This window comes from Nyctibius grandis, chromosome 5 (genome assembly GCF_013368605.1).
Source record: "Nyctibius grandis isolate bNycGra1 chromosome 5, bNycGra1.pri, whole genome shotgun sequence".
Taxonomy (NCBI): Eukaryota; Metazoa; Chordata; class Aves; order Nyctibiiformes; family Nyctibiidae; genus Nyctibius; species Nyctibius grandis.
The window spans coordinates 10,440,137-10,467,088 of NC_090662.1; the positions used below are offsets into that span (position 1 = coordinate 10,440,137).

At 36.4% G+C, this 26,952-nt stretch overlaps 1 protein-coding gene across 1 annotated transcript in view; it reads left to right on the forward strand.

Annotated features, from left to right (window-relative positions):
- The window catches only part of SEMA3A (semaphorin 3A), a 177,766-nt gene that overhangs the window by 33,653 nt on the left and 117,161 nt on the right, over positions 1 to 26,952 (forward strand). The window contains exons 3-4 of the mRNA XM_068400555.1: positions 17,418 to 17,575; positions 20,327 to 20,389. Of these exons, the coding sequence (XP_068256656.1) occupies positions 17,418 to 17,575; positions 20,327 to 20,389 (221 nt within the window). The remainder of the gene's footprint in view (positions 1 to 17,417; positions 17,576 to 20,326; positions 20,390 to 26,952) is intronic.

A 26,952-nucleotide genomic window follows, 5' to 3' on the forward strand; every position in this document is an offset into this window, starting at 1 on the left:
AAATCAGTACACTTAATTCATAGGGAAAAAATTATGATTGGAAGGGACTAATTCAATCTCCTGCTGAAATAAAGACTATATTCAGAATTAGGTCAGGGTTTTTTGCATCTGATTCAGTCAAGTTTTAAAGATTTCCAAGGATGAAGGCTCCATAACCTCTCTGGTTGATGTTCCATTCAAGACTTTTTTCTTTATATCCCGTTCAGTATTTCCCTGTCGCAACTTGTGCATGTTGCCTCTTGTCCTTTCACTGTGCACCTGTGGCAAGAGTCTGGTTCTCTCTTCTTTATAATCCCCCAACAGGTAATTGAAGACAACAATTAGATCACCCCTTAGCCATCTCTTTTTTTTCCACAGACGTTACTTGCTCAGGCACAGTAAGTTCCAGTCTTGTGATGCTGTGGCAGTCTAAAATGGCACTCAGCATTGCAGTTCCCCATGGTTCAGATCAGCACAACTTCAGGATTTTTTTGCTTCATGTCATGGAGGTATTTCACAATTATGATAGTACGAAGAAGCTTTAAAACATTTATTTCCATTTTGAAACACTTATGCACTGCCCAAATAAATGACTGAGAATGAGACACAGGTCCTATTTTTTATTAGTGTGGCTAGATCTTTGCATGAAGGGTAAAGCACAGTGTAATTAGTATTATTAGCTATGAAAATAATAATGTTTACTAAATAGGTGTCTAATACACCTGGACAATAAATTATGCTTACTTTCTCTCACACAGAATGCTCATTGTCATATTTACACTCCATGGGTATGGCAGTGCAGATAAAAATTTCAATGAATCAGACTCTGGAGGGAAAGGATTGGGCACAATTAGAGTATTAACATTAGGCAGTAATTGCTGGCATAGTTAAATGTTGGTTTATTTAAATATAGCCACCGAATTATAATGGGCTTTAATGCATGGGAATGAATTGCACTCTTGTTATGTTCAGTGAATACTTAGCTATATCCTTTATGTAAACATCCTACTCACAGTAATCCAGTAAGGACATAAGGTAGAGTCTGTTTATTTTAAGAGGTAAACCACTCAGGATTATACAGGAATTAGGAAGTGCATGCAGATACAGAGGTTTCTGATGTGAGGAAACTACAGGTTGTCCATTTCACTTTGCTTTTACTCCATAGTAAAATGTGGAATATGTTCACCTAATCATAAAACAGTCTACATTCCTGATTTACAGAAACATTTTAGTGTCTATCTAAATAAGGAGTTAAATGCTGTTGACTTCAGTAGGAGATGAGTGTGTGCTAAGTTTTAAGGCTAGAAAAAGTCATACACTTCTTCACAGTAACTGTCTCATTATTTGAACACTAATTAAACATGCCTGGTACTTCCCATGGTAAATCAGTGGGTTTAGTTGTTCATAACCTGTCATAGTTTGGACTGGAAGTTTTCATGCTGAGCATCCTGCTTCTTTCTGTTTGGAATTTTTTGGCCAACACAATCACATCTGTATGCGAATCTGTGGCATAAAGCCTGGACTACCACTACCACTGGGTCTGAATTCCAGAGAAGCAGCCTTGCTCTCCTCACATGACTGGAGGATCCAGCAGCCCATTTCACATTGGAAATGCAACAGTCCTATGCAACCTTTGATTACACAATTGTCATCTACTATTTCTAAGGGACTTCTGTTTCCCTTGATGCACAGGATGGGGCTGGATAAAGAAGCAAGGTGAGATCAGAGGTGCCTGTTGTGTAGAAAACCCCTACTTCATTTTTTTTCAGAATCTAGTATCTGTGTGACGAGTGAGGCAGTGGACAAGAAGGTTAAGGTATTTGATTTCTGTCCTGGATATCTAAACTATTATCTTGCTGATCTGTCATTCCTGTGTGCTCTGTGCTAGATGGTCACTGAATGACAGTTCACAATTTTTCTGACTATCTAGCTATCTTCCCCGTGGATCCCCAAAAGTATTTCTGCACTTGGCAGAATGTGGAGTTGTGGTTTGCATTGATGTATCTCATCATGCTAAGTATTCTCAAAGATCAGGGCTTGTTGAGTCAAATCAAATGCCTATTATTTTAGGGTACTTTTGTTTTCTTTCTTCCTGTGACTACATAAATTAGGAATCATAACAGATTCTCGTCAATTGCATCATGTATCTGACTCAGATTTTTGCCATAGGAAAGATAAAAAGCAATTTAATAATTCTCTCTTCCAGACCAGTATTTGAATGCTACGTTGTCATTAGGGCAAATACTGAAACAGCTCAAAAAGAAAGATAAATTTGATGTTCCATCCACTCTGCACACTGAACAAATGAAGAATAACATACAAAAAGTATACATATTAATGTAAGTCGTGGCAATTAATGAATACCTACAATGAAAATGATGTAATCTGGTTTAGTGTTGATATCTCTTTTGCAGAATGAAATGGGATTTTAGTAATTTAATTTATGTTCTTAAATTTAGGCAGACTTGATCTCTTTGTGGAGATCCTCAGGGGCACCTCGTGACTTCCATTGACCTACTTAACACTTATTTTAGGCAAACTGCTTCATGACATAACTAAAACTTGGGCCCAGGTCAGATATCCAAGTTAGGTGTAGTGCATACCATCCATTATTTCAGCATTATTCTGAAACAGAGTTCTCAAATAGCATGGGAGACGGTAAGTTATGTATATAACATACCTGAAGCAATACCAAATTCCGCTTCCCAAAAGCCACTCTCAACTCATGTAAGTTAGACTAAGGCAACATTGAAAACTCCCACTGCTTGTATTTTCCCTAAAGAGATCATTGTAAAGCATGTCGGCTTGAACATTTAATCACAAGATAAGAAATGTATTTGGAGAACTGCGCATAAGAGCGTTACCTAGTGACATCCATGGGGACCCTGTGTTTTAGCTTAAAGTGTGTGCTTTTTAAAAAATGTTCTGAGGTTATAAGGGTAAATATTTTGGAGGAAGTTCCTGAAAATACAGGTCCTGGAGGAACCATACCCTTAATCCATTGGCTTGATTCAGTTTTCAGCACAATCAGTAAAATCCCACTGCCTTTGCTTGGCTTTGGATTAGACCTCAAGGGTCGTGAACTGGTTGAACTAAGCAGTGGAGCAGATGCAAGCTTCTTCAACTTGCAGACCTTTCTACCAGATTTCTGTTCAAACTTGTTAGCATCTGAATCTCAGGAGTGCTTTCTGGAATATACATCTGCAGAAACCAGCATATACAGCAAATGTGTAAATTATTGTCTTAAATCTCAAAGCTTATACTTCTAAAAAGGGCAACAGTAACTTTCTTCTTAGGGAACTGGGCACTATGTTCATATATACCTCCAAGTTTGAAGACCTCCTCTTTTGTGGGGTGTTTATGCACTCCTTATTCAGCTATTGTACTACAATTTAATTAAGCAATATACCACTTCAACTGCAGTCAGCCACTATGGTTAGGGTACTTTTCCTCTGACCACCATGGAGAGTTGGCTGTTCTAATTTAATTTCTTCAAATTAATGTGTTAACTCCCTCTGAGGAGGTAAGTAGTGTGTCACAGCTTGAGGCAGAACCTCTGCACATGAATTCTTTTAGTTCATAGCAGGGTTCAGGCATGCAAATGTTGACATTTTGAAATTGTTTCCCCAGTAGGTCAAATTAGTATTAGTGGCTACAAAAATAAAACACATCTGCCCTGATGCCTTTCATAATTACACTAGCTAGAAATAAACTCAAGTGTTTGCCATTATATTAGAAGCCATGTCAGCTGCTGCTAGGATTACATTTAAGGAAAAAATAAAATAAAACAAAATACTTTATCTTGAATATTTATTTGACAGTACTGGAAAGAGAAATGGTTACAATAACTTTTGAAAACTTAGGAAAAGTTTTAACTTTGGAAAAAGTAGTGCATTGCTTGTACGTGGATTGGTAATGCTCCATTGAGGCTCAGGATTCACTGATTTAAAGGCTGTGAGATATCCATTCTTGAAGATTTTCCAATATGTATGTGTCAATAGGAAACCTCTTCATCATCAGGGCAAGGAGTCATTTCCCCAGCTGTTTTACAAGTGTGAATGTAGTCTGCAACAGAACGTCATGCTGCTGCTTTGTAATGTCTTTCTTGGATATTACTTAGTCTTCAAACATTATAAACATGTAGAAACTTTGTAGTGATGTTAGTTTATTCCAGATTTAATCAAAGTCCTGCTCGATGGTAAAGAGTTTTAGAGACACACTTCGTACCCTTCACTTTAAGACTTTAAGTTATATCCACATCTGCTGTAAATTAATTTGGGTTTACTAAAAGCAATAGAGCAACAGACTTATACCGATTTCTATCAATCAGCTGAAATCTGGCTCTTTAGAACTTATTTGGAACCACCCAGTGTTGCTTTAATTTGGAAAGACTGAATCAGTGTCCTGTTCAATTTTATGTGAATTGCAACTTTAAAACCTTATTTTTTTCTCCAAATCTGTGGAGTATACCGTTAACCATAATGTGTTAGCGTGTGACCGTCAAGGAAAAATATGAGTTCTCCTTTAACATTCAGTGGAGATTTTTTTGTGAATGTTCCTCGTCTGTCAACAGTGACTCATGGTATCTTGGATCAATGTGGGCATTTGGAAGCCTGTGCAGCAGTTGACATACATATACACTTGAATATTGCACCCAAAGGAGCATTCTTTTGGAGGGAAATTAGCGGAGTAACCAGCAGAGCTGCTGAGAATGAATAATATCATTGGGTCTGAAAGGGTAAGTGGAAAGTACGCAGCCTTTTCCCCCAAAACATTCTAATTTTTAATGTGTCCTTTACATAAACCAAACTTATTCCGAGGCTACACAACCTGCGTCATCAATTCATTAAACTTATTGTGCCAGCGTGGCAATTTGGTGCCAATGGAGAATGTTTCCCTAATTCAGGTGAAAAATGGTCCTGTTTTAAATCAAAGTGCAAAGAAATGTAGAGTGTGAAACAATGAACTAAATTAACATTCCCAGTACATTTTGCAGAAATTGTTACAGTTTGGTAATTCTCATTTTGCATAACAGAGAAAAAAAGGCAAACCCTGCTTTCCATTTCAGTGTGCCTGGACCATTTTGTTAATGCTTTCAGGCTACAGGTCATCCTCTAAAGGCTTCTAAAGGACCCAAAGTAAATGATATTAATTTGATCTCCGATCTTTGTCTTGGTAAGAATAGGGCAGTTTTTGTGGCTTGAGGAAAAATTGATATACTGATTCTCATTGATATTCCACTGGAGCCTCAGAAACATAAAACTTTCATTACTTCTCTTCCCTGATGCAAAATTCCACTGAACTTTATTCCTGATGCTAGCACTGAGGATAATGATGCTATTGTGTTCATACAATTAAAAAACTGTAATTTATTTAAGTTGATGAGACACCTAGGATCAGTGGTGTGGACTAGATCTTCTTAGTGCTAGTACAAGGAGAGAGGAAAAGAATAAAAAAAAAATTAACTGGGAACGGATTAATTTTTACCATGGTAGGCAGTGACACCAGCTTTCCCCTCCTCCCCTCCCAGTTAATTTCATTGAACAAAATATTGCTTGTTTTTGTTACTTTTGGAACAGTATTTTCACTTTTTCAATTTTAATTTGTATGCATGTCACCTCTCTCTTACTGACACTTGCTGCAGAAGGTGGGAGGAGAGGCGGATGGACATGCTGCAGTTTGGCCATTTCAATTGATAGTATCCACCGGGAACCTGCTACAGGCTGGTTCAGGTGGGACTGGCCAAGTGTGCTTGGAGTCAAAACATCCTAAAGTCACTTTCAATTATCTTTGAATCCCCTTCTGAGGCTGCTTTAAATAGAGCCTGATGGACCAGATGATTTGGTGTTCAAACAAATCCAACAATATTTACATTGACGCGTCTTTAAGCAAATGAACTTGTGCTCTGAGGTCAAGCACCACAAAGTTGTATCCAAATCTTGTCATGCATTAAGCCCAGACAGACAGCAGGTGCTACCTGAGTGCTGATAATCCACTCACTTTCCCTCTTCCATCTCTACTGGAAAGTGCTGATGGGTCTTTCTAGTGTTCACTTAAAAGATGAACAAGTTCACTTAAAATATGGACAAGTTATTTCAAAACAGAAGGTATTTAGAAGGAATTAGAGGTTGAAATGCTGTTACAGAAGATGGATTCAATCAGCGTGAAATGATGCTGTTCGCAAATACTTCCGCTCACCCAGAGAGGCCCCAGAGGCTTTGAGGAGGGCAGACAGAGTGGGGAGGAGGATGGGTCAGGGAGGCCCCATTGGCAGCCACAGAGCACGGTCCAGGTGAGAAGGGAGTAGCAGCAGTTATTTTGGTCATTTACATTTCATGTCTTGCGTCTTCACTTTTCTTCTCAAGATTCAAGTCATGGCCTCACTTTTATCCACATGTGACTAGGAAGGAAATATGCTGTCTCCAACCACAGCAAAAGCAAACACATAATATGGGGTTTCCATAATAGGGATTCTTCTAGCAGGAGAATATAGTAGGGTTAGGTCAATCAGATAGCGATATTTCCCCTGAATACTCTCTAAGTCTCCTACAATTTCAATTTCAGGAACTTGGTGAGCTAGAGACTGTGTCTCTAAATTTAATAGCCTTTTAAGGATTTCTTTTTCTTGATCTTATCACTTTGTCCTTTGAAACTATAAACAATTTTACCATCTACAACAACCCATGTCAAGAATTTCTACAGCTTAACTGTGTGTTGTGTGAAGTGGATTAAGACATTTTTGGGGAGATTTTAAAAGTAGTTAAAGCACTTTACACTATAATTTCTTGGTGTTATCAGAGCTTCAGAATTACAGTTCAAAGTTTGCTTGCATGTAGTGAAATTTTAGGTAGAAATGCACTCCTCCTAGCCCATTTGGAGTATGCCCAGAATCCAGAAAATTAATGTAAAAATCGTATTTAAGGTTTATTTTCCCTTTGAATCTATTGGTTAACTAGAAATTTCTTGTTCCCCATTTGAGTGTGTAATAATTATGAAAACATTGAAAGCAGAGCTAGTTTAGTGTGTGTAGCCTGAAAGAAATTTAAAACTTTGATTGATAGAGTAGCATTAAGCATGAGAAAATTTACTTTGAGTTGAAAAATGGTATTGGAGGCTTTGCTGCTGTTTGATTATTAATTATGTTTATGACATTTGGATGGAAGGGAAGAACTGGAAATTCCTTTTTGATGTACATAACTGAACCTAACAGATTGTAGGTGCTACTGGAAACATTTGATAAACAATGGTAACTAATTTGAAGTATTATTTGATCTAATGGACACTAAATATATTCCACACATTGCAGAACCAAAGCAATTGGATTATTTTCTCCATGGTGTAACTCCACTGATTTTCATTAGTGTAAATTAAGAGCAAAATTGGGCATCATCACTTACTCTATTTTGGCACTGAATTCTGTTCAAGGAGGGTCAGTGGTTAGAAGTCCCTCCTTTATTTTGCTGCAATTAAAGTGCATTAGCAGAGCTGTGTGTATTTATATGTGAGCTACGCAGACTTAAACTGCAGCCAGTGCTTTCAGCCCCTTGCTGAAATCCATCCAAACCCTCCCCTGTGGATAAGAAGAAACAAGAGCTATCAGAAGAGGGATTTAAATCCAAGTATGAATTTTACTCATCTGTCCTATTAATGTGAAAAGACAATTCCTCAAAGTGCTGGATATGTGATCAAAGTGAAGGGTGAATCCCACTCTGCAAAAACAAATTTTAACAGAAGGAGTGTTGATAGCTATGTCTAAAATTGAAAATATGAGGTCACTGATTTGTACCCATATAAGAAAAGCTGGACTCAGTCCATCTAAGCCAGCTGCTATATAATGATTTACCTACAAGCAGAACTACCTCGAAGTCTATTTGCATCTTATTAATCACAGGACTTTGAAGAGTTGTTAGACAGATAGACACAAGAGTTTCATACATGATTTTCAAGCATTAAAAGACCTTTTTTTTGAAGCAGGTCAAATGCATTTTCCATCACAAATCTGTCCCTGGAGTTCTGTAAACTCAAGTACTCCTTATTCTATTTTGCAATTTTGCATATGCAACTAAATTTCCGGGGAAGCTTCCTAATCCTACTGTGCATATTAACTAATTCACTTTAGTAAATAATTTGTGCAGTTTTATATTGTCAGGTCAGTAATAAAAAAAATAAAATACATCAAAAAAGGACTTATTTAATGTAAACTGTGCAGTGGCTGACGTACTGTAGGTTACCCGCAGTCTCACATTGTCTCAAATTTGACATTTAATCCTTCATGGACCTACCTGCCTTGTAAGTCTCACCAAGAGTCAATGGTAACTTGGTTGTCAAATACCAAAGTCACACTTGAAAATAGAACCACTGGGCTTTTTTAGAATTTTCCCTGATATCCCTAACAAACTTAGAAACTCATATTTATTATTTTTTTAAAATGAGCTCACTTGTTTTTGAAGTACATTGGTTTAGTACCTGAAACCAAGATTTCTTTAAGAGTTAGAAAAATCTTTAATACTCTTTGCCCTGAAGAAGGTATACACTTGCAGAAGGAGGGCTTTTTTAAATCAAAATTAAAATTCCAATACACTTATTGGCAACGTTGTTACTTTTGTTTCCTAATTGTCCATGGTATGTATATTGTAAAGACATTGACTGGATTTTGGATGTTCAGGTTCAATTGTTAGGAATTTAGGATAAAGGACTGTGTCATTAAGAGATGAATGAGAAAAAAATGAACTGACCTTCTCACTAGGCCAGCTTTTCGGAAAGGAATTTTCTAAAACATCATGGTATTTTAAGCACTTTGTTGCTTAATAGTCCCCAAACATCCTGACAGTTTTGACATTACCTACAGTTTTATTTTCACCTGAGAAGTTTTTTTTTCAGAAATAATGGTTTTTTGGAAGAGAAACTGACTTTAAAAACTTTTCAAATTGTACTCGTACAAAAACCAGCATGTAGACATTTTGTCTTTGCATTGAGCATACCTGACTTTCATTCATTATCATGATTATGATAAAGTATACTCATATTCTCTGAGCTAACTTCAAAGTAGCTTGCCTGCTTAGCCTGATGTAACACCCTAATCATTCAATATGCAGCTTCATCAAGGCGCAGTTAGATGAGAAGCAAAATCAATTAATCTTTGCTGGTTTCTTAGCCAGTTGTTTTAGACATTACAAGTACATGACTGAGTTTCAAGCTAGCTCAGGTGTGTTTATACTGCAGCATGGTCAATATTTTGAGCAAGTAGGTGTGCCTATAGAGCAACTGTTCTTTTCCTGCTTTGCTTTTGTTCTGTGAGAAAAAGTTCATGAACTGGAAATCTGTATCTTGCTTTTTTGAGGAACAGCCAGTGAGTAAAATCTGTGCTCCATGCTATGCTTGGACCCAACACGTGGATAGGCTATGTGGAGGATAGGACATGACAGTCTTCCCATCTTATACTTGCTTGGCCAAATGAAATACATTTGTGCCCTGGGAAAATAACTATCTGTGCTGCTAGTCATTGAAAAGGTGTTCATGCCTCTGTGATGTGATATTTAATGAGACAAGGATGGCACTGTTTAAAGATAAGGTAATCCTTGAAGTGACAGCTACCTACAATTTCACTTTCTTGATAGCCAGTACCGGTTCTGCTCACTGAAGACTTACTTTCCAACAGTATCATACAAATGGTTGAGAATTGATGAACTGCTAACTAGATCTGATAACTGAGCTATTTAATGAATGGGATTTAGCTCGCTGTTTACCTGTGCTAGCTCAGAAGATGGTGCAATTTAGGGTCATACAGTGCCACATTGAGCTTACCAAGCTCACTGAGGATATATTACTCAAGGCAGAAGGCTGAGTTAATATGCCTACCGTGTTTCTACTGTTTGAGTTAACATGTTTAGAAACCATTCTTACTAGCTCAATATTTTGCCATATTACATTGCTACATTTTAGAAAACCTCGAGAATTACAGATGTTGCCCTTAATATCTGAGGGTCATTGGTGCAATGCATCACTTCTGTTATTTCTTCTGAGCATTCCTTATACTAATACAAATAGGAGGTAGCAAAGATGTTACCTACTCAAATCTTAAGCCAGATAAATTTTCCCTTAGATGGATAACTGCTTAGTAAAACCACATCCTGGTCTCTTTTCACCATCATATTTTTCTGCTGATTCATCACACACACAAAAATATTATATTTATCATTTATGATTTTATAATAATGTTGTGCTTAAATACCTGTAAAGTTCACAGTTAAATATGTGCCATAACCTTTCTCACAAAGCCAAATTCATAATATGGGATGTTACAATAATTTTACAAATATATGAAGTCAAGCTTTACAAGTCTTTGTTTAGCTCAGAGGTTTCTCATGTTTCGTAAGAGAGAACTGTGCAATAGAGATAATCTGGGATCGCTTTCAGAGACAAAAAGGACAAATAATGCAAATAGTAAAAGGAAACCAGGTTGGCTTTAGAAATCTAAATGTTTTATGTCTTTGAAATATCATGTGACCCCTTCAATTATTCAAATCAAGAACACTTTAAGGGCTGTCATGTAGCTAAATAGCGCTGACATTAATGAGCTAAAATCTTCTCTCAGTTTTACAGTATAAAAACATATGCATCAGTATTTTGAAGTCAAAGGAGTCCATGCTTATGCCGGTGCAACTGAAACAAAACATTGGTGCAACATTCCTCCTTCCAAGTATCTGGTTTTAATCAAACTATACTCATGGCCTTCAGGTTTTCTTTGCTGCAGTGGAAGGTAGGCAGGAGTGTTTCATTTAAAATGCTTGGTTTACATCATGAGTGCACTAAAAACTGTATATCTTGTCCTAGATATTTCTAATTGATAAACTATAATGAAAACATTGTTCCCTGAACTATATTTCTGAACTAGACATTCTCTCAGAAACAAAAGTTTTACAATAAAAAAAATGCTTCTGTTTTTTCTCCTTCCAGTAGAGTTGGTGAAACCAGGTGATTGGCAACTGTTATGATAAGGTAGATGAAGAGGATGAAAGCTAGGACTGATTGAACAGCTGTGAGAGGCTCTGTTCCAATTGTATTTTGATTACTGATAAGATAACCCTCCCTTTTCTCTCAAGTGATTTATCTCATTCAAATTACAATAACACTGAATTGCCATCAACAACAAATGCTGCGTAGTTTCAAGTTTATCTGGCTCATGTGTAGCAAAAAAACAAAGGTGCTGATTACAAAAGTTTTCTTGTTACATTTCTAAAAATGGATAAACCACTTATTGCACTATGTGATCACATACACTTTATAAACCTGTTTTTTGTATAATTTCAGATAAAAATGACCATTTTCTGATACTCCCAAGCTATGTAATTCTAAAATTATGTGAAAGCATAAGTTTTTGAGATTTTTTAAAAATAATTTTCCATATTTTTCTTCTTCTGCTCCTAATATGAAATCAAATGCTAATTGCTAAAAATAATTCGGACATGTTGGAACAGTTTGGATGTTACTACAGGACTGATAACCTGACCAGTTAAAGTAAAAGATGTAACAAAACGAAGGTTTCTGCAATTATTGTTGCAAATATTAAACAATGGATAAATTAGCTGTCCTTTGTTTTAATTAATTACTTTGTAGAAGTGTGAATTATACCAAAGACTGTTAGCAAGATTCTTATTTTTTCTTAGAGTGGATGGATGAACCATTCTCCTCACTAAGTGCTAAATCCTAAGGTTCCAGTGATGTCTGAGGTGTAGACGAAAGAAAGTAATTGAGGTATAAAACAGTCAAATCCTGGAGGGGGAAAAAAAAAAGTTGTTATCCTTCAGGCCATTGACCACGTTACTAAGTATTAAACTTGGAATGGGGTCAAGCTCACCTGATTTCAGACATCTGACAAGCACGCATCTGAGTTGGACCCTGTCAACTTTTATAATACATGGAAATACACCCATGAAACATCCCTCTGTGTGCATGACAGCTGTTGTCGCTTTTGGATGGGGAACAGACTCACAACAAATCTGATGCCTTTTCCATGCTTACATCCCTGGTCTTGCCAAATAAGTGGTGCTGTCTAATGCCTTGCAGGAAGCTGTCTTGATTTCCTGTTTGACAGCGTTGACTTCACCATCCACAGTCAGAGCAAGAAAAGAGGGAAGTTACGGGAGAGGTTGAAAGTTAAAGTATCCACTTCTTTCCTTGTACGGTAGAATTAGTATCTTAGAATTCAGCAAATAATCACTCAAAGAGCAATGACTAATTTATACCCAGGTTTATTTAGACAGATATACATGCTGATATACAGAACAGGCACAATATGGATCTGTGTAAGCAACAAATGCATGTGCAAACATGCAGCCACCTGATACTCTGTAGCTAAAGTAAAAGCCTGGCGAGAGAAGAAGGAAATGTTCTAGCATGACGTTGTGGGAGGCATTGCTCACAATTCAGCAAAATCACTGTTTGATGGCATAATACACATTGACTCATCTTTTATCTACTGCTAGGAGATATACAGTGAGATCTTATCATTGCTGGCAAAGGAATGAAGGTCGAGAATTTTGTGCAACCAACAACCCACTCATTTGATTCGCAAACGTGTTACGACAAGCAGGACTGCCTGTATAATCAAGTCACTCTGCAGAGTCACCAGTAATAGGACAGAGCCAGATCTGAATCCTAGTGAGGAAACTGGGAGACCTTTCCTCTCATTTTTCTAGAAATTTATATGGCCCTTTGACCTTTATCAACAAAAATAATCTTGTCTGGCATGTTATTGTGAAGTCTGTAACAGGAACGCAGGCCAAAGCTCACAAATTTTCTAACACAGACAAACTCCCTCTCACTAAAAATATAGTTTGACTGGTAGTACGTAAATGAAAAATAAGATGGTTTTCTTTTGTTATGTTCTCCTCTTGACAAACTCCACTGAAGGAACACAGACATAAAACAAGGTTTACAGTGGAATACCAACCATGGATAAAGCAAACCTCAGGATCTGCCTGATTGTATTCATCTTAGCTTTAGCTGTGGTTTTCTGGCTTATTCTTTAATGAAAAAAGTGTCATAAAAATAAGCCAAATCTACATTCCTTGTGCATGCATATCTCCATGGATTTCACTGCAGGAATTTGGTCCTCTGTGTGTATACATACTATTAAGTTGTGATTCCGTTAGCAAATTAAATATCCATGTATTAAAAGGAAGACAAGAGGTAGGGACTGGTTTTCTTCTGTAAATTTGCCAGCATTTATCTGGCAAAGTGAATGTTCTGACACAAGTCAGACTGGATCAACACAAACATCAGTTAACAGAAGAAAGGCCATGCAGAGTCTACAGAAAGGCACATTGAAAAAGGTCAAATACTTGAAGCTTGGACACTGGCAGAGAAAGCAGAATAAGATGAAGCAAGCAAGTCAGGACTGTGAATTAAATGTAGTAGAAGTGAAATGGTTAGTAGGAGAATCTGGCCCGCAAACCTTCAGAAACCTTCAGAAACTCAACATCCAGCTGGCCTCAGTGATCATCACAAGTGAAAATTCATTATAATATGATGGGTTTTTAAGACACAGTGCATTTCAAACCATTTGTTTTGGTAACCTGCAACACATAATAAATGTGGGAAGTAAGCACCAATAACAAAAGCAATGAAGTCTTTATTACCTTCAAAATATCACCACTTACTCTAAATCTACCTCATACAGCATTTTATAGACAATACTACAGTCATAATGTGCAGTAGTTAGCTTTATAGGGTTCATTCATTCCTGTTCAAAACAGCAGGGATGACTACAGCTGAGGATGTGTCAAAAGGAAATAAGAAAATGCTCTCTAAGCAATTACTGAAGAAATGGTGCTTGGCTGCAACATCTGGTGGAGTAATGTTGCCATCTTTGCAATAAAAATAACTGGACAAAGTACAGAGGAAGTAAAAAAATTACTTTAAGTACAGGCAACCATTATCTGTCTCATAGGTCATGGATATGCCAACCTTTAGTAAGAACAATGACAACAAAAAATGGAAAAGAATTAGGGTATGTATAGTAGACAGTATTAATTTAATTGACTTATTGAAGGCATTCATCATTTTCCTCTTGACATTGCAATGCAATCCTTGTTGTAAATCTTGGTTTATTTTAGCACTGATCAGCCATGTACTTTGCCGTCATGACTGATTGACATTTAACAGAAATGATGGATGTCAGTGCCCTTCTGGGAGCGTGCCCTGTCACTGCTGTTTCTGTCACTCTCTCAGCGATAGTCACTGGCTGGATGCTTAAAAGCCACTGGATGGTAAACACTTTGAAACTAATTAATTTGAGGAAGTGGAATACTTAATTTGTATTGATTGTGCAAATGCCATTGTTTTGCTCTTCAACAGCCCTTTCCAGAATGTTATATGAAGCCATATTCATCACCGGAGAAATACACACAATTTAGAATAAACAGCAGAGGAACTGCAGAGATTATTTAGGTTTTCACCTCTTAGTTCTGATGTAACTCAATCCTAACTAAATTAATAGTGAAAGAGAATCATCAGCACCCAAGTGACATTTTTCTCCTCAACCTATATTCTCAACTTGATGCCTGATCAGGAGAAACCTGATTTCACATGATTTGAAATACACTGCTTGGGATATGCTTAGGCCTAATCTTTTGGGTAATAGACCCTGGAAATCTGGTCATCTCCTGCAAAAGTCAATAATGGGACAATACAACGGATACTGGATTAAAACCCAGGAGAAGTGTCCTAATCTCAGAGAAGACAACAGGGATTTAGCTTTTAGTTTGATTTTCAATTGCAAGTTCAGAAAAAACCCCACCAGTGTTACCTTTAACATTGTTACATACTCTAAAGAGTCACAGAAAATGAAAAGAAAAAAATACATATATATATTTCCCCGCACAGCTACACCTGGTCCTTTTAAGTTAATACTGTGGAGACATATGAACAGTGAAGATGATGATGTAATTTACTCTTGTCCATAATAAACATTAGACTCCGATGTTATGCTCTGGCATTTTTCATGAATGTTAGAAAGAAAAGGAAGCATCAATCGCCATCTGTAGATGTGAATATTTAGAACTCTACATTAGCAAAATCATATCAGGCTTGTTTTAAACCAGATACCTGTGTGCCTAACTGATCTTATTTCCATTTATATCAGTTTTACATTTGTGTAACATTGACTTCAGCAGACACTTGTCTTTATGTCGCAGTCACAAAGGGCAGAATCATACCTATGTGAGTTCAAATCAAGAAAGATGAAAAAATTACAAAGGTTTTTGACAGCTATATTATAAGAAAAATGATCAGATACAGATGACAGCAAAGCATTTCTAGCCAAGAGAGTTCTAAGGCAAGTTAAGCAATCAATCATCTGCATCACTCACTATTCAGCGAGTCGACATTCAACACCTGAATCAGTCATTACAATGTAAAAAGAATTAGTAAAGTCTCTAACAAAATGCAAATAAGTGAACTAGAGGACAATACAGTCAAATTCTAGAACTTGGCAGGAAGCCAGAAGAATTATTTTGACAAGACTGCTTGGGGTGATTTGATTTCTTCTTGTTACATTTAAAAAAAAAAAGAATGAGAACTTAAGTCTTGAGCAGTACAAGTTTTAAAAACTATTCTATAATACAAATGTATAGTTATATTTAGCCAGAAAAAATGTAAAATAAGGAACAAAATATAGCGGATGCTCTGACACTTTGCTACACTTCTATGCAAATTAACTAAATTAACTCTTTTTGGTGCTAGGGAGTTTTTCCAAATAAGTGCAAAGAATACTGGGGCAAAGCTAGCCTGAATGGTATGCAACTCTTAGTATTATCTTTACCTTCCTTGAATATGTTGCGTACTAATTCTTGCCATTGTAGAGCATCAGCCTGCTTCAAAATCCACCTGATATAGGTGAATGTAAAAAATAGTTTTAACATCTATGGGACTATTAAGCTGCAGGTGATGAAATTCTGTAAAACCGTAAGTACCACTATTAAGTAGGTTCAAAAAAGCCCCACCTAACATCTTCCTTGTTCTGGTTAAAATAAAAGAAGGGGGAAAAAAGAAGGAAAATGAGGTTAAAAAGAAAATTAAGCAGAAGCTTCTGTTTTAACAGTAGCTTCACCTTGATTTTTAGCAGCATAGGGGATGCTATCATACACTCACTCATCAGTTGGAGTAATGGTGGAAAATGGGAGTGATCTTACTGAAAACCAAAAAGCCATAGCAGGTAGCTGCACTGTTAGGCGAATCCTAGACATCTAGGCGTGCGGCAGATGTTTTGAGAGAAGCGACACATGTCCTTGGCTTGCACATATGGCAGAGCTAACACAAACGTTAAATGCCCGAAGGTCTGGCCATGCTCTCTAGCCATCAGCCTTTGGATTCCGATTCGCTCCCTTCCTCATCTGTCCTCATGGATGCTGTGTGAGGAGTTGCACTGGCATCGACAGAACTGCTCCTCCTCCTAAAACTAACTGCGTGTTTGCCTCCGTACATCACAAGGTCGGGGCTTGAACTGTGTAGGATTTGTCATCACAGGGAAAGTCTCTTATCGATGACTTGCTAGTGTGGACATGCCTTGAAATGATAGAGATAGTTTGGCTTTGGTCCCAATATGAATGTAGGTACACAGGAATAAAGAATATTTTCATAAAAGTTTATACTAATATGGTTTGTATTATCTTACAGAAAAAATATTTTTAAGCGGTTTCAGGAAAATGTGTATCTCTTTGTTAACATTTGTGAATAGCTAAGAGGATTCTGTGGGTCATTGTACTTAAAAAAAATTCCTGTCCTTGGCAAGTGCAGTGGCTCTGTGAGGAGTATGAGAACTAGAAAATTGCTCTTGGGTTTGCGTAGAAGCAAAGTTACCTTCTCTAGTTTTATTCTTGTGATGGATAAATACACAATTCCAAGAAAAGGAACACCATGCTGCCTGTGACAGTGAGCTGGGAAGATAATAATACATGTAAGAATAGATTGTAATTGTTATTTTATCTCGTCAACTCGTCATTCCTATCCCTGTTCTCATAACTTACAGATCTGTATGAAATAGTTTTGTATGCTGGAAGTAGGAGGCTAGTGTTTAGATGTGTTTTTTATCGGCTGGTCATGTTCAGGTTTATCCTTGTAAATCTCATTGATTGAACAAAATTGAAATTTGTCCAACAGTTGATGAGTTACATGGACAGAATTTTATCACCTAAAACCTCATAGAGAATTTTAATTGATTTCAATGATGTTTTGACCTTTGTGCAGAGCTGAATCTCACAAGCAGTTTGGTTTTGGGTACTTGAAATAAAATTGTTCATGGGCCCAGGTACATAACACTTTCACTGGTTTCTACTCCATAAATATAAATTCCTAAAATGAAATTCATACAAGTCAAAATATAAGTCTGCATTTTATTTCACCATATTAACAAGGAAAGTATCACCTTTATCTTACAGAAATGTTGGAATCCAACAATATAATAAATTTCAATGGACTAGTTAATAGCTCCAGTTACCATACTTTCCTTCTGGATGAAGAACGGAGTCGGCTGTACGTTGGAGCAAAGGATCACATATTTTCTTTCAACCTGGTTAACATCAAGGAATATCAAAAGGTACTTTCATTTGTGTTTTGTACAATGTAAATATATACTTTTAATATTTCAGAATTGTTATTACTCAGACTATGTTGGGCACTGTATGAATTATGTAGTAAATGTTTGGATATCAGGAATACTATTACAACAAAAACATTTGCTGCCTCTATGAAGAGAAATTTATAATGAGCCTATAACCTATGACTGTATAATCTACAATGCTTTTTTCAGACTATGAAAAAGTAAATGATAAGTGAATAATCCAGCTATTTCCCAAACAAGACATACTTTCATGTTTACTGCTAAAAAACGCAAAAAACTATTATGGCAGTTTACACAAAAAGGCCTTATTACTCTGTATTTGTTTGCAGATAAAAAGAAGCTGTCTGGGAGTCTGAGTGTTGATTTCTGTCCTTTAGCCCAGCACTTGTAGGCACTCTGCTTCTGCTGCTTTCAAATCAAAATAGATTCAGTATTAAGAAAAGAGGAATAGGTCCATAAAAGCTTGCCATTCTTGATGGAAAGCATAATTTTCCAGTAAATATTGGTGACAGATTAAAAGCTGACAAATTGTTCAGTGATGTTCTTTTGTTGGAGTCTAAATAAATCATTTAATTTTTCATTTATTTTAATAAGACAAAATTCTGGGAAGAGAAACAATGAGATGGAGGTTTGATTTGTTGTATTTAAGTATTTTGATGGCACATTTTAAAATCCAGAGAGTTTTATGAGAGAACCATTGCTTCAATACCTAGAGATTTTTTTTTCTTGGTGTTCCTGACCTTTTGCCCGTTTGACTATTAGCTTCCTAAGATGATAGCAATAAATACCTTGTTTTTCTGTTCAGAGGGAAGACAAGCTATTCATTTGTGTTCTCTAAGGAAAAAGGATAAAAGGAAAACTGAGTATTTTCTTTTCTATTCTCTTTAGAGCAGCTATAAAGGAAACTAGCTATTTATTTGAATTCTCTGAGGGATTGATAGCTTAATGTGCAAAACATCTGGAATAATTAAAGCAAAGAAGGTGTTTCCATTGCAGAAAACAGCTCTGCAGAATGGGAGGAATTGTGTCTTGCATACTTATGTATTCAGATGCCTTTATAATGCCATTTGAAATTATATACAATTATTACTGTATTAAATAAAGAATTGCTGTTGGTAACATGGAACTGAACATTGGCAACAGACTTTAAGAACAGACTTACAATTTAGACTTTAGATTTAAAAATAGACAAAAGGCTTAAAGAATTTCAGGATCTGCTTATTAAAGACAGGAGGGTCACTGAAGAGACACATCAAAATCACAATGCAAACGGTGCTGCATTTCAGCTCGAACTTCACCAGTTGTTGTTTCTACCATGTAAAAAAAGAACTAAGGTTTCTGTCTAAATGCTGATGGCATCATATGACTCCAAAGGAGCACAACTCAAAAAGCCAGACTTTCCAGTCTATTAAAAATGGTTCAATTCAGCTGACTTTTAAACCAAATTAGCGGAAAATATTGTGCTATGAGAATTAGGAAAAGGAACATCTAGCCATTCATTTTATGGTCTAGAATGCTGGTTTGCATAATATGGAAATCTTTGCCCAAAATTTGAACTGAACTTGAACTAGTCCTTTTGGGAGATCTCAGAAGTTTGGTTAATGTTTTTCAACCTAGTAAATTTAAATTTTCACATGTCTCTGCACATTTTAAAGCTGTGAATAGAAACAGGAAGTAGCAGGAATCCTTTGAGAGAGAATATGCTCATAAAATTTTCAGCCTTATTTTATAGACTTATTATGTTTAATTGCTGTTTGGATTTCATTAAGTTTTAAGAAAATTTTGAATTTAAAAACGTTGTTGCAAACTGTATTTTCAAATGTCATATATAACATCTCCTTCGATATATTCTGCCATCCATATTCATTCTTTTTTCTTTTCTTTTTTTGAATGCTTTGCCTTTTACTTTCTTTTAACAAACTATATTGAACACCAAGGCTGTAATCCAGACTTATGGCTATTCATATTGCATTATCTGAATTTCCCAAATGAATAGCCTGGCATTTTATGGGAAGATCATGTTTTATTCTATATGTAATTCCTAAAAGCTTTTCAAAAAAACATGAATAATTGACTGTGAGGGTCTCTGGATTTTCTCTGTATGAGGTGAGATCCATTTTCTGCTAAGCAAACACTACAGTAAACCTAGGTTTAGGTTTACTTGTTTTAGGGTAGCTCTATAGGAACAGCATAAACATTTCTATTTTGATGGTGTGATACTTTTCAAATACCATGGCTTCTTTATTATTATTTAATTAGATAAATCTAATAAACGAGTGAACTAGTAGATACACTGAGGAAGCAAACACCTCACTTCTGGTGCTGTAACTCTAACATGAGATTGCATTTCACATAGATCCAATTTATTGTTAGTAAGTATCTGCAATTTTTTGCTCTCAGTCTCCATTCCATTATGTCAGATTTGAAACAGTAGAAGAACAACCGCTTAATGGAGAGTCAACCCTCTTATCATTAGTATTCAAGATTCGCTGCTGAGATTCACAATACAGACTATATTTCAAGATTGTTTTTACTGTGATTCCTATTATCCATGTTTTGCTCCTATCATTTAATTTCTTTGCCATCAAATTTTATGGAAGAAAAGGAAATAAGGAAAAGAATGGGGAAAAGAGAAACTGGGTAAAGACACTCTGTAGCATTTGGTCTGCAATTTGTGATTATTGAAGCATGAAATAACACAACGTGATTTTTGTTCTGTGTCTTTAGATTGTTTGGCCTGTATCTCATTCCCGAAGGGATGAGTGCAAGTGGGCTGGAAAAGATATTCTGGTAAGTACCAATATTTTTAGCATTTTTTTCTCTTTATAAAACATTGTGAATATTTTCTTATATCTTATTGTGTTAATTCTTAAAGTATTTTTCCCCTCTGCAAGGTCACACATCTGATCCATAACTTCAGTCTTGAGTTATCTCAGCCTTCTTACTCAAATTAATGAAATTTTGTCTTTATGAACAAGGCTTTAAATTTATAAACAGAAATCATGCAAATGAAATAGAATTTATCTACCAAAAAAAAAACAAGAAAGAGAAGGGAGGAGAAACATCAGAATGAGAAATATTAACCCTTGTCTACTTGTCTCCTAATCTCAGGCTACATAATATTTTGATTTATTTTTGCCCTGCTCCAGGTCCCAGTCCTACAGTGAGTTCCAAGAAGTGCTTTATCTTTGTGGCATCTCACTGGAGTCAGTGGGTTTCCCTGAGCTCTTTCCTGCATGGAGTTCATAGAAAGATTGAGGTTAAAGCGACTTTAACATTCTGCATCAGTTTTGATGCCTGAGGAAAGGCACTGTTACACTAGGCATGATTTTCTGTACATTTTCCCTCATTCCTGTGTACATCTTATTGCCTGTATTTATGAGGTAGCAGAGACACAGCTAGTAGTCTTCAAATAATAATCATTCCACACTGATAATAACTGTCCTCTTTATTAGAACAACATGGGAAATTGGAAGACAGGGCTGAAGAAGGGAAAAAAAAGATAAAAAATACACGTATGTGATAAGCCAAACAAATACTTGCATAGCATAGCCAAATCGGAAATCATTGTGGTTGCCAAGGTATAACTGAGAGTGGAACTTGGCCCCGTGTGTATATGCTGTTGGCCTGATTTTCAGACATGATTCTGTAAAATATTCATAATGCCAACCATATGCCTCTAGAGAGCTCCATTTGAATAATTTCCTAGGTCATAATAAAAATAGTTTCATCAGTCTTTACCTAGGCCATAGAGGACACTTGTCTTCATAAAAAGCCATTTGGGAATAGCAGAGGTGGATTAGGTAAAAACTAAGAAATACGGGCTAAGCTGTATATGTGAAGGGATAGATAAAGTGCCAGATACTTGGGCTATCTCATTACATAGAAGTAATACGTTTAAACTAATCCATCTTCATGTTCACAAATAATTTTCAGGAGTATATTGCAAGGTGAGGACTAGAATATCTAATATTCAAAGTTAAAAAAAATAAGGCTAGTGTTAAATGTCTGACCAAATTAACTAACCTTACAGCTTGATCTTATACTAAGTATTATGGTATTACATTAGTAGATTTTTTAATAGCTGGGGTTGAAACTTAGGAAATGAATAAGAGATTCAGCACGTAGAATGAAATTATACTCTTTTGTTTTTTAATAATTATTTTTAGAAATTCACAATAGTAAGAAAGAGTATGTTTTATACGTTGCACTAGGTGATTCCAATCCATTCATTGTAAATAGAGACACTATTATTCTGGAGTGAGCTGGGAAGTTCAGGTCCCCATTCCCTAACTGCTGTAAGCTTGAGAGGACTATTTACACTGTAACTATTTTATTCCCCTTGATTCTTTTGCTTAGGACAACTATACCTGCTGGTCATGAGTAAAAGGTGAAGCCCCTACCCCACTCCAATGCTGTGTGTGATCCTGGTGCATTAGCTGCCCACTGTGATCCTGTGCGTTCTAAGCAGCACTCCCATGAGCTGGTGGAAAAGAATAAGGCAGAACAGGAGCACAGAGTTCAGCAGCCCAAACTGAGGATAACAGTAGCACAGCACAATGTTGCTTGAATCTGATAATTTGTTTTGAAAACTAATTTTCACATATATGGATTGTTGGGGGTGGTTTTGCTTTCTTTTTTTAAATTTTAGATTTCTCTACAAGTGTAAGTGAAAAATTAAAAAATGCATAGGTCATATTTAACATGGGTCCAGTTTTGGCAAGCAACTGGAAAGATGGAATATATATCTTAATGTGTTCGGATCATCATCTTTAAATATTTACAGCTACCTATTCTTGCCATAAAATAGTGCATTACGAAAAAAGTATTTAATGTAACTGCTTTAACTGTAATTACAGATAAAGATTATAGATCATTTAAGAAATGTATTATTCCTCCCTCGTTTATTCCTTAAAGCCATTGTCAGTACCTTGGGAGTGTGAAATGTAAAGGCCATAAAAATAACTCAACAGACTCTCATTACAGGGAACAAGAGTAATAGAGGACAAACAAAGTGGCATATAAAACATGCTTGATTTAATATTGCTTTCAGCATGTACCACTGCGAAGATATCAGATACTCTTCACTTGTGATGGTTCAAAACTTTCTACATGACAGTCTATACTTCTACAATGAGGTCTTTTTTAAAAACTTTTTTTTTAATTATTGACCTCCAGGGGATGTCAGTGCTGAAAATGCACGTCCCCACTAATAGGCCAGGTGCACTGCAGCAGCTGCAGCGCGAGTATAACCCCGGCTCTGCCCTGCTGCTAACCTCAGCTATGACCTCCAAGATTTCCTCTCATAATTATAAGAGGTAATTTACTGTCGTTTTCACTCCTTCAGAGGGATTCCTCGTACTGACGCTGTCAGTCATGCCAATCTAGGCGCAGCAGATTTGTAGCTCAGGACAGTCCACGCGGGATTTGAGGAGGGCAGCCAGCTTAGGCTGTTCCTGCTCTCCTGATATCCCTTTGTTCCTTAAGCAGTCATTCTCATTTCTGTTTCTTGAAGAGCTTAGTATATGTTAATTAGATCATCTTTACTCACTGTATAGATACATAAACCTTTTAAAGTATGCTTCGGATCTTTTTTTTTAATACGGTAAGCTGAGAAGCTGAAAGACTCACCCCAGCTATGCAATACTTACAGCAGAACTTCTCTGATAGAAGTTAACTGCTACACTTTCCCACAAAATAAAGATTTTTTCCAATAAAATAGTAATTTCTGTCCCATGTAAGTACTTAGTATTACAATATATTTCCATTTCCTCAGTATAGAGTATCACAAGCACCAAAGTAATATTGTCCATGAAAAATTAAAGAGTATGAATAACAAATAAGATATTTGCTTATATAATTCAACTAAATGAGCAATTCTGTGAGGATTTCTTGGTATTCTGGACTTCAGTCTCTCATTTGATCTATTCTATTTGCTGTAAGTCCTGTGAATGTTTCTCACGATTCCTGACCAGACCTTGGTAATGATCAAAGAAGAAAAGTCTCTGCAGAATACTTCTCAGCTTTTATGCTGAACTTATAGTACAGACATGCTGCTAGTCATATCCCTCACCAGTGAGCCTCAACATTTTGATTTTAAGATCTCACAGGCACCTGGGACCCAGCAGAAACACATGGCAACCTCTGCATTACATATGGGTTAAATAATAGGTAACTGCAAAAAAAATTGTGGCTACAATTCCATTCTGATGTTGCTAGGATGTCATAAACAAGCAAAGCAAAGCTTGGGTGATTTACAAAAGTTACCAGAAACACTAGTTAGTTTTACAGGTAGGGCTAGGGTAGGGATAGATTCTTGGCTGGAAAGCTCATCTAGTCCTTAAACTATTAATTTGCTATTGTTTTGGCTGCTGTTTAGTCCTAGGTTCTTCCTTTGGAGGACATCTCTGCACTGGATTTGGCTGAGGCACCATAGCAGTAGTTCACGTGGTACACAATTAATCAGAGAAATCCCTATTAAAGAGTATGATAGATTTCTATGACTTGAAGCTTTAAAGATGTGTTTCTGAAGGGCACCTTAGGATGTTATTTTCAAGTGTGATTTGACTATCTAATTTATTTAGCCACTTTTAAAGATCCCAGCTCAAATTGAATTGTTGAAATGGCCCCTTCTGGCCTTGACGTGTATAAATCTTAAAAATTTCAGTAGGTACTTTAACAAAGTCACATAGGACAAGCTACATGATGACAGATACTTATACACACTTTGCATGCTGTATGAAATTGGCTTCTCCCTGGATGTTTCTGGAGAGAAATAAATGTTGATGTACGAACAGATACAAAGTGTACCAAGTACTTTTACTTGGTACCAGCAACCTTCTGCATATGTTCTGTCACATGAACAAACAGGTCCATACAGAGAGTTACACTTTCCTGTAATTTCCCTTAACAGATAAAGTGTGTCTGCACTATTGTGTGTTTGTTAGCACTGACTGTATTATAATTTATAGGAGATAGATATCTACTTGGGCTATTTAATTGCTATTAAATTTTACCTAGTTATTAACTCTTACCTGAATTCAACCGTGATTCACTTTTTTGTAACTGATATTCCTCTTGGTGGTAATTTGGAATCACTGTAGCTCAGAAACCTATTCCTATTTAAGAAGAAGCAAGACTCTTTACACTACACATAGCTATATTTTTTGCTTGCTGCTTTGCATTTAAGTGTGGCTGGAACTTAATTACTGAGTTTATGGTTCACTCAGGTAGAGTCACGTGGCTGTAATTTAATTAATCATCTCATTTCTTATGATAATACTTAATTTAAGACAAAATGTTTATATGCCATCGCAGTTTATGCTTCCTTTACAGTTTTCCAGCCCCTCCCCAAAGCATAGGAAGATTAGCAATTCCATAGGCTTATAGATCCATCAGAATGCAACGACCTACTTTGAAATGAAAGAAGAAAAAGAAAAAAAGAAAAAGTGGTGTGTAACTTAGCAAGTGTCCCTCAGCCATATCTGGTGATACTTTGGAAAAATAAAGTTGGTAATAAATGAGCACTATTCCCTTTAACTCATTTTATTACTGTTGTTGCCTTAGGGAAAATAGAAGAACATGAAGGCAGAAAGTAAAAGTAATTCTTTTCATCTGTTATTGTAAAGCAAGATCTGAAGAGGGAATCTGAAAATTAAATATGCAATGTTGGCTGGATCTAGAAAGCCTGCTTCTAAATCCATCTGAAAGGCACAGTTTTTCTGGTCAAATTACCTCTGGCCCTTTGGACGTGCCAAAGAGGAGTTCATCTGTCAGGGTTCTTCCTTTGGAGGACATCTACAGCCAGATTTCCAGCTGTTCTATCACCGACCCTCACCACCATCCCTGTTTATATTCTGGCTCCCTGTCTCCAGTGTAGCACTGAAATCCTTTAACAGAGCCTAAAAACTCAGGTCCCTTATCCAGCCTGGGGAAAAGGGAAAGGTTCACATCCCTTGGGAGTAGGAAGGGTTAAAGAGAGCAAAAATCCAAAGCAAGGGACCTCCAGTGAGGTTAGGGACAGAATTTACTCTCAGTATTACCTACTAAAAGGAGAAATGTGGCTCTTGAGCCGTTTGTAGACAAATGGTGCCACTGCATATCCCTTTCAACTCTGTCAGCTGTCCTGGTTAGTATGCTGGGATTATTAGCTCACTCCTTAATCTTGTCCATAATCTTTAATGTAGGCATGATTTCCTACCAAAGCATTTCTTATCATTTGGGAGATGAGAGAGCGAGACATTTTGTAAGTAGTGTGCTGCTTTAATATTGCTGCTGCGTAAAACTTCTTTGCATAGACTACAAACAAAACAGAAAGACACACAGGGGAAAAAAAAAAAGACAAACCTACAATCCCTTCAGTTGGAGGTGAACTGAGTTTAGCAAAAAAGGAGTATAATACACTGGAGCCTTTCAAAGTCCTGTGGAGTTCTCTAACAGAATTTTTCCCCCTGGGAAAATCTGGCTGCGCCAACTCAAGTTCTTGGATGGACCCCCACAACACACCACAAGCATAAAGCCTCATTTATAGCTCTTAGATGAGATGTTGGTCCTACAGCTTGTGTTCATTTAGGTGTTTGCATATATTTCTTTATACAAACTGACCAAGGCAAATCAGTTTCTGTAAGGTAATAACTTGTTACTTATACAAAGGAAGAATTATGTTGGCAGTTGTTCAGATTTTCATATTTTACCCACTTATGTATCATGGGAATTCATTTAAGTCTTTGAGTATGGGGAACAAATTTATATAGATCAAGGATAAAGCTAATTTTCCAATTTTAGGCTTATTTTTCTGTTTATATGTGTGACTATAGAAATTTGCCTTTGAAGGAAACTTAATATTCATTAGATTTAATGCAGTCTTGCAGAAATATTTTCTTTGTTGCTTTTGAAACACAAAGTCACAGAACTAGCAAAGGGGTAGTAAAGGAGAAATGAAGGAAAAATCGTTCCTAAAATTATGTGGTTTAATTTTTTATCAATAAGTGTTCCTCATGAGCCCTAGTTTGGCCTTAGCAAAGTCTGAGGATTACTTTTATTTATGGCTGAGTTACCACCTATTGCTATTTCAAAATTATGTTGGGTAATTCCTTGTTATGATTTATCACATCCCAAGATGGACAGAGTAAATTTATCCTTTGTACATTTCTTTGCAGAGAAACACATTAACTGGATAACTAGTAAAAATGATCGATATGTTTAGTCCCTGTTTTCTTTCAGGGCTTCAGTATGAAGCTCATGAAGTCAGAGAAAATCCTTTCTTTTAGAGCCAGTCACATCTTTCCCCCCGCCCCCACCTTGAATTTCCTTCACATTTTTTCTATTTTAGCAAACAGACTGGGTTTTTTTTT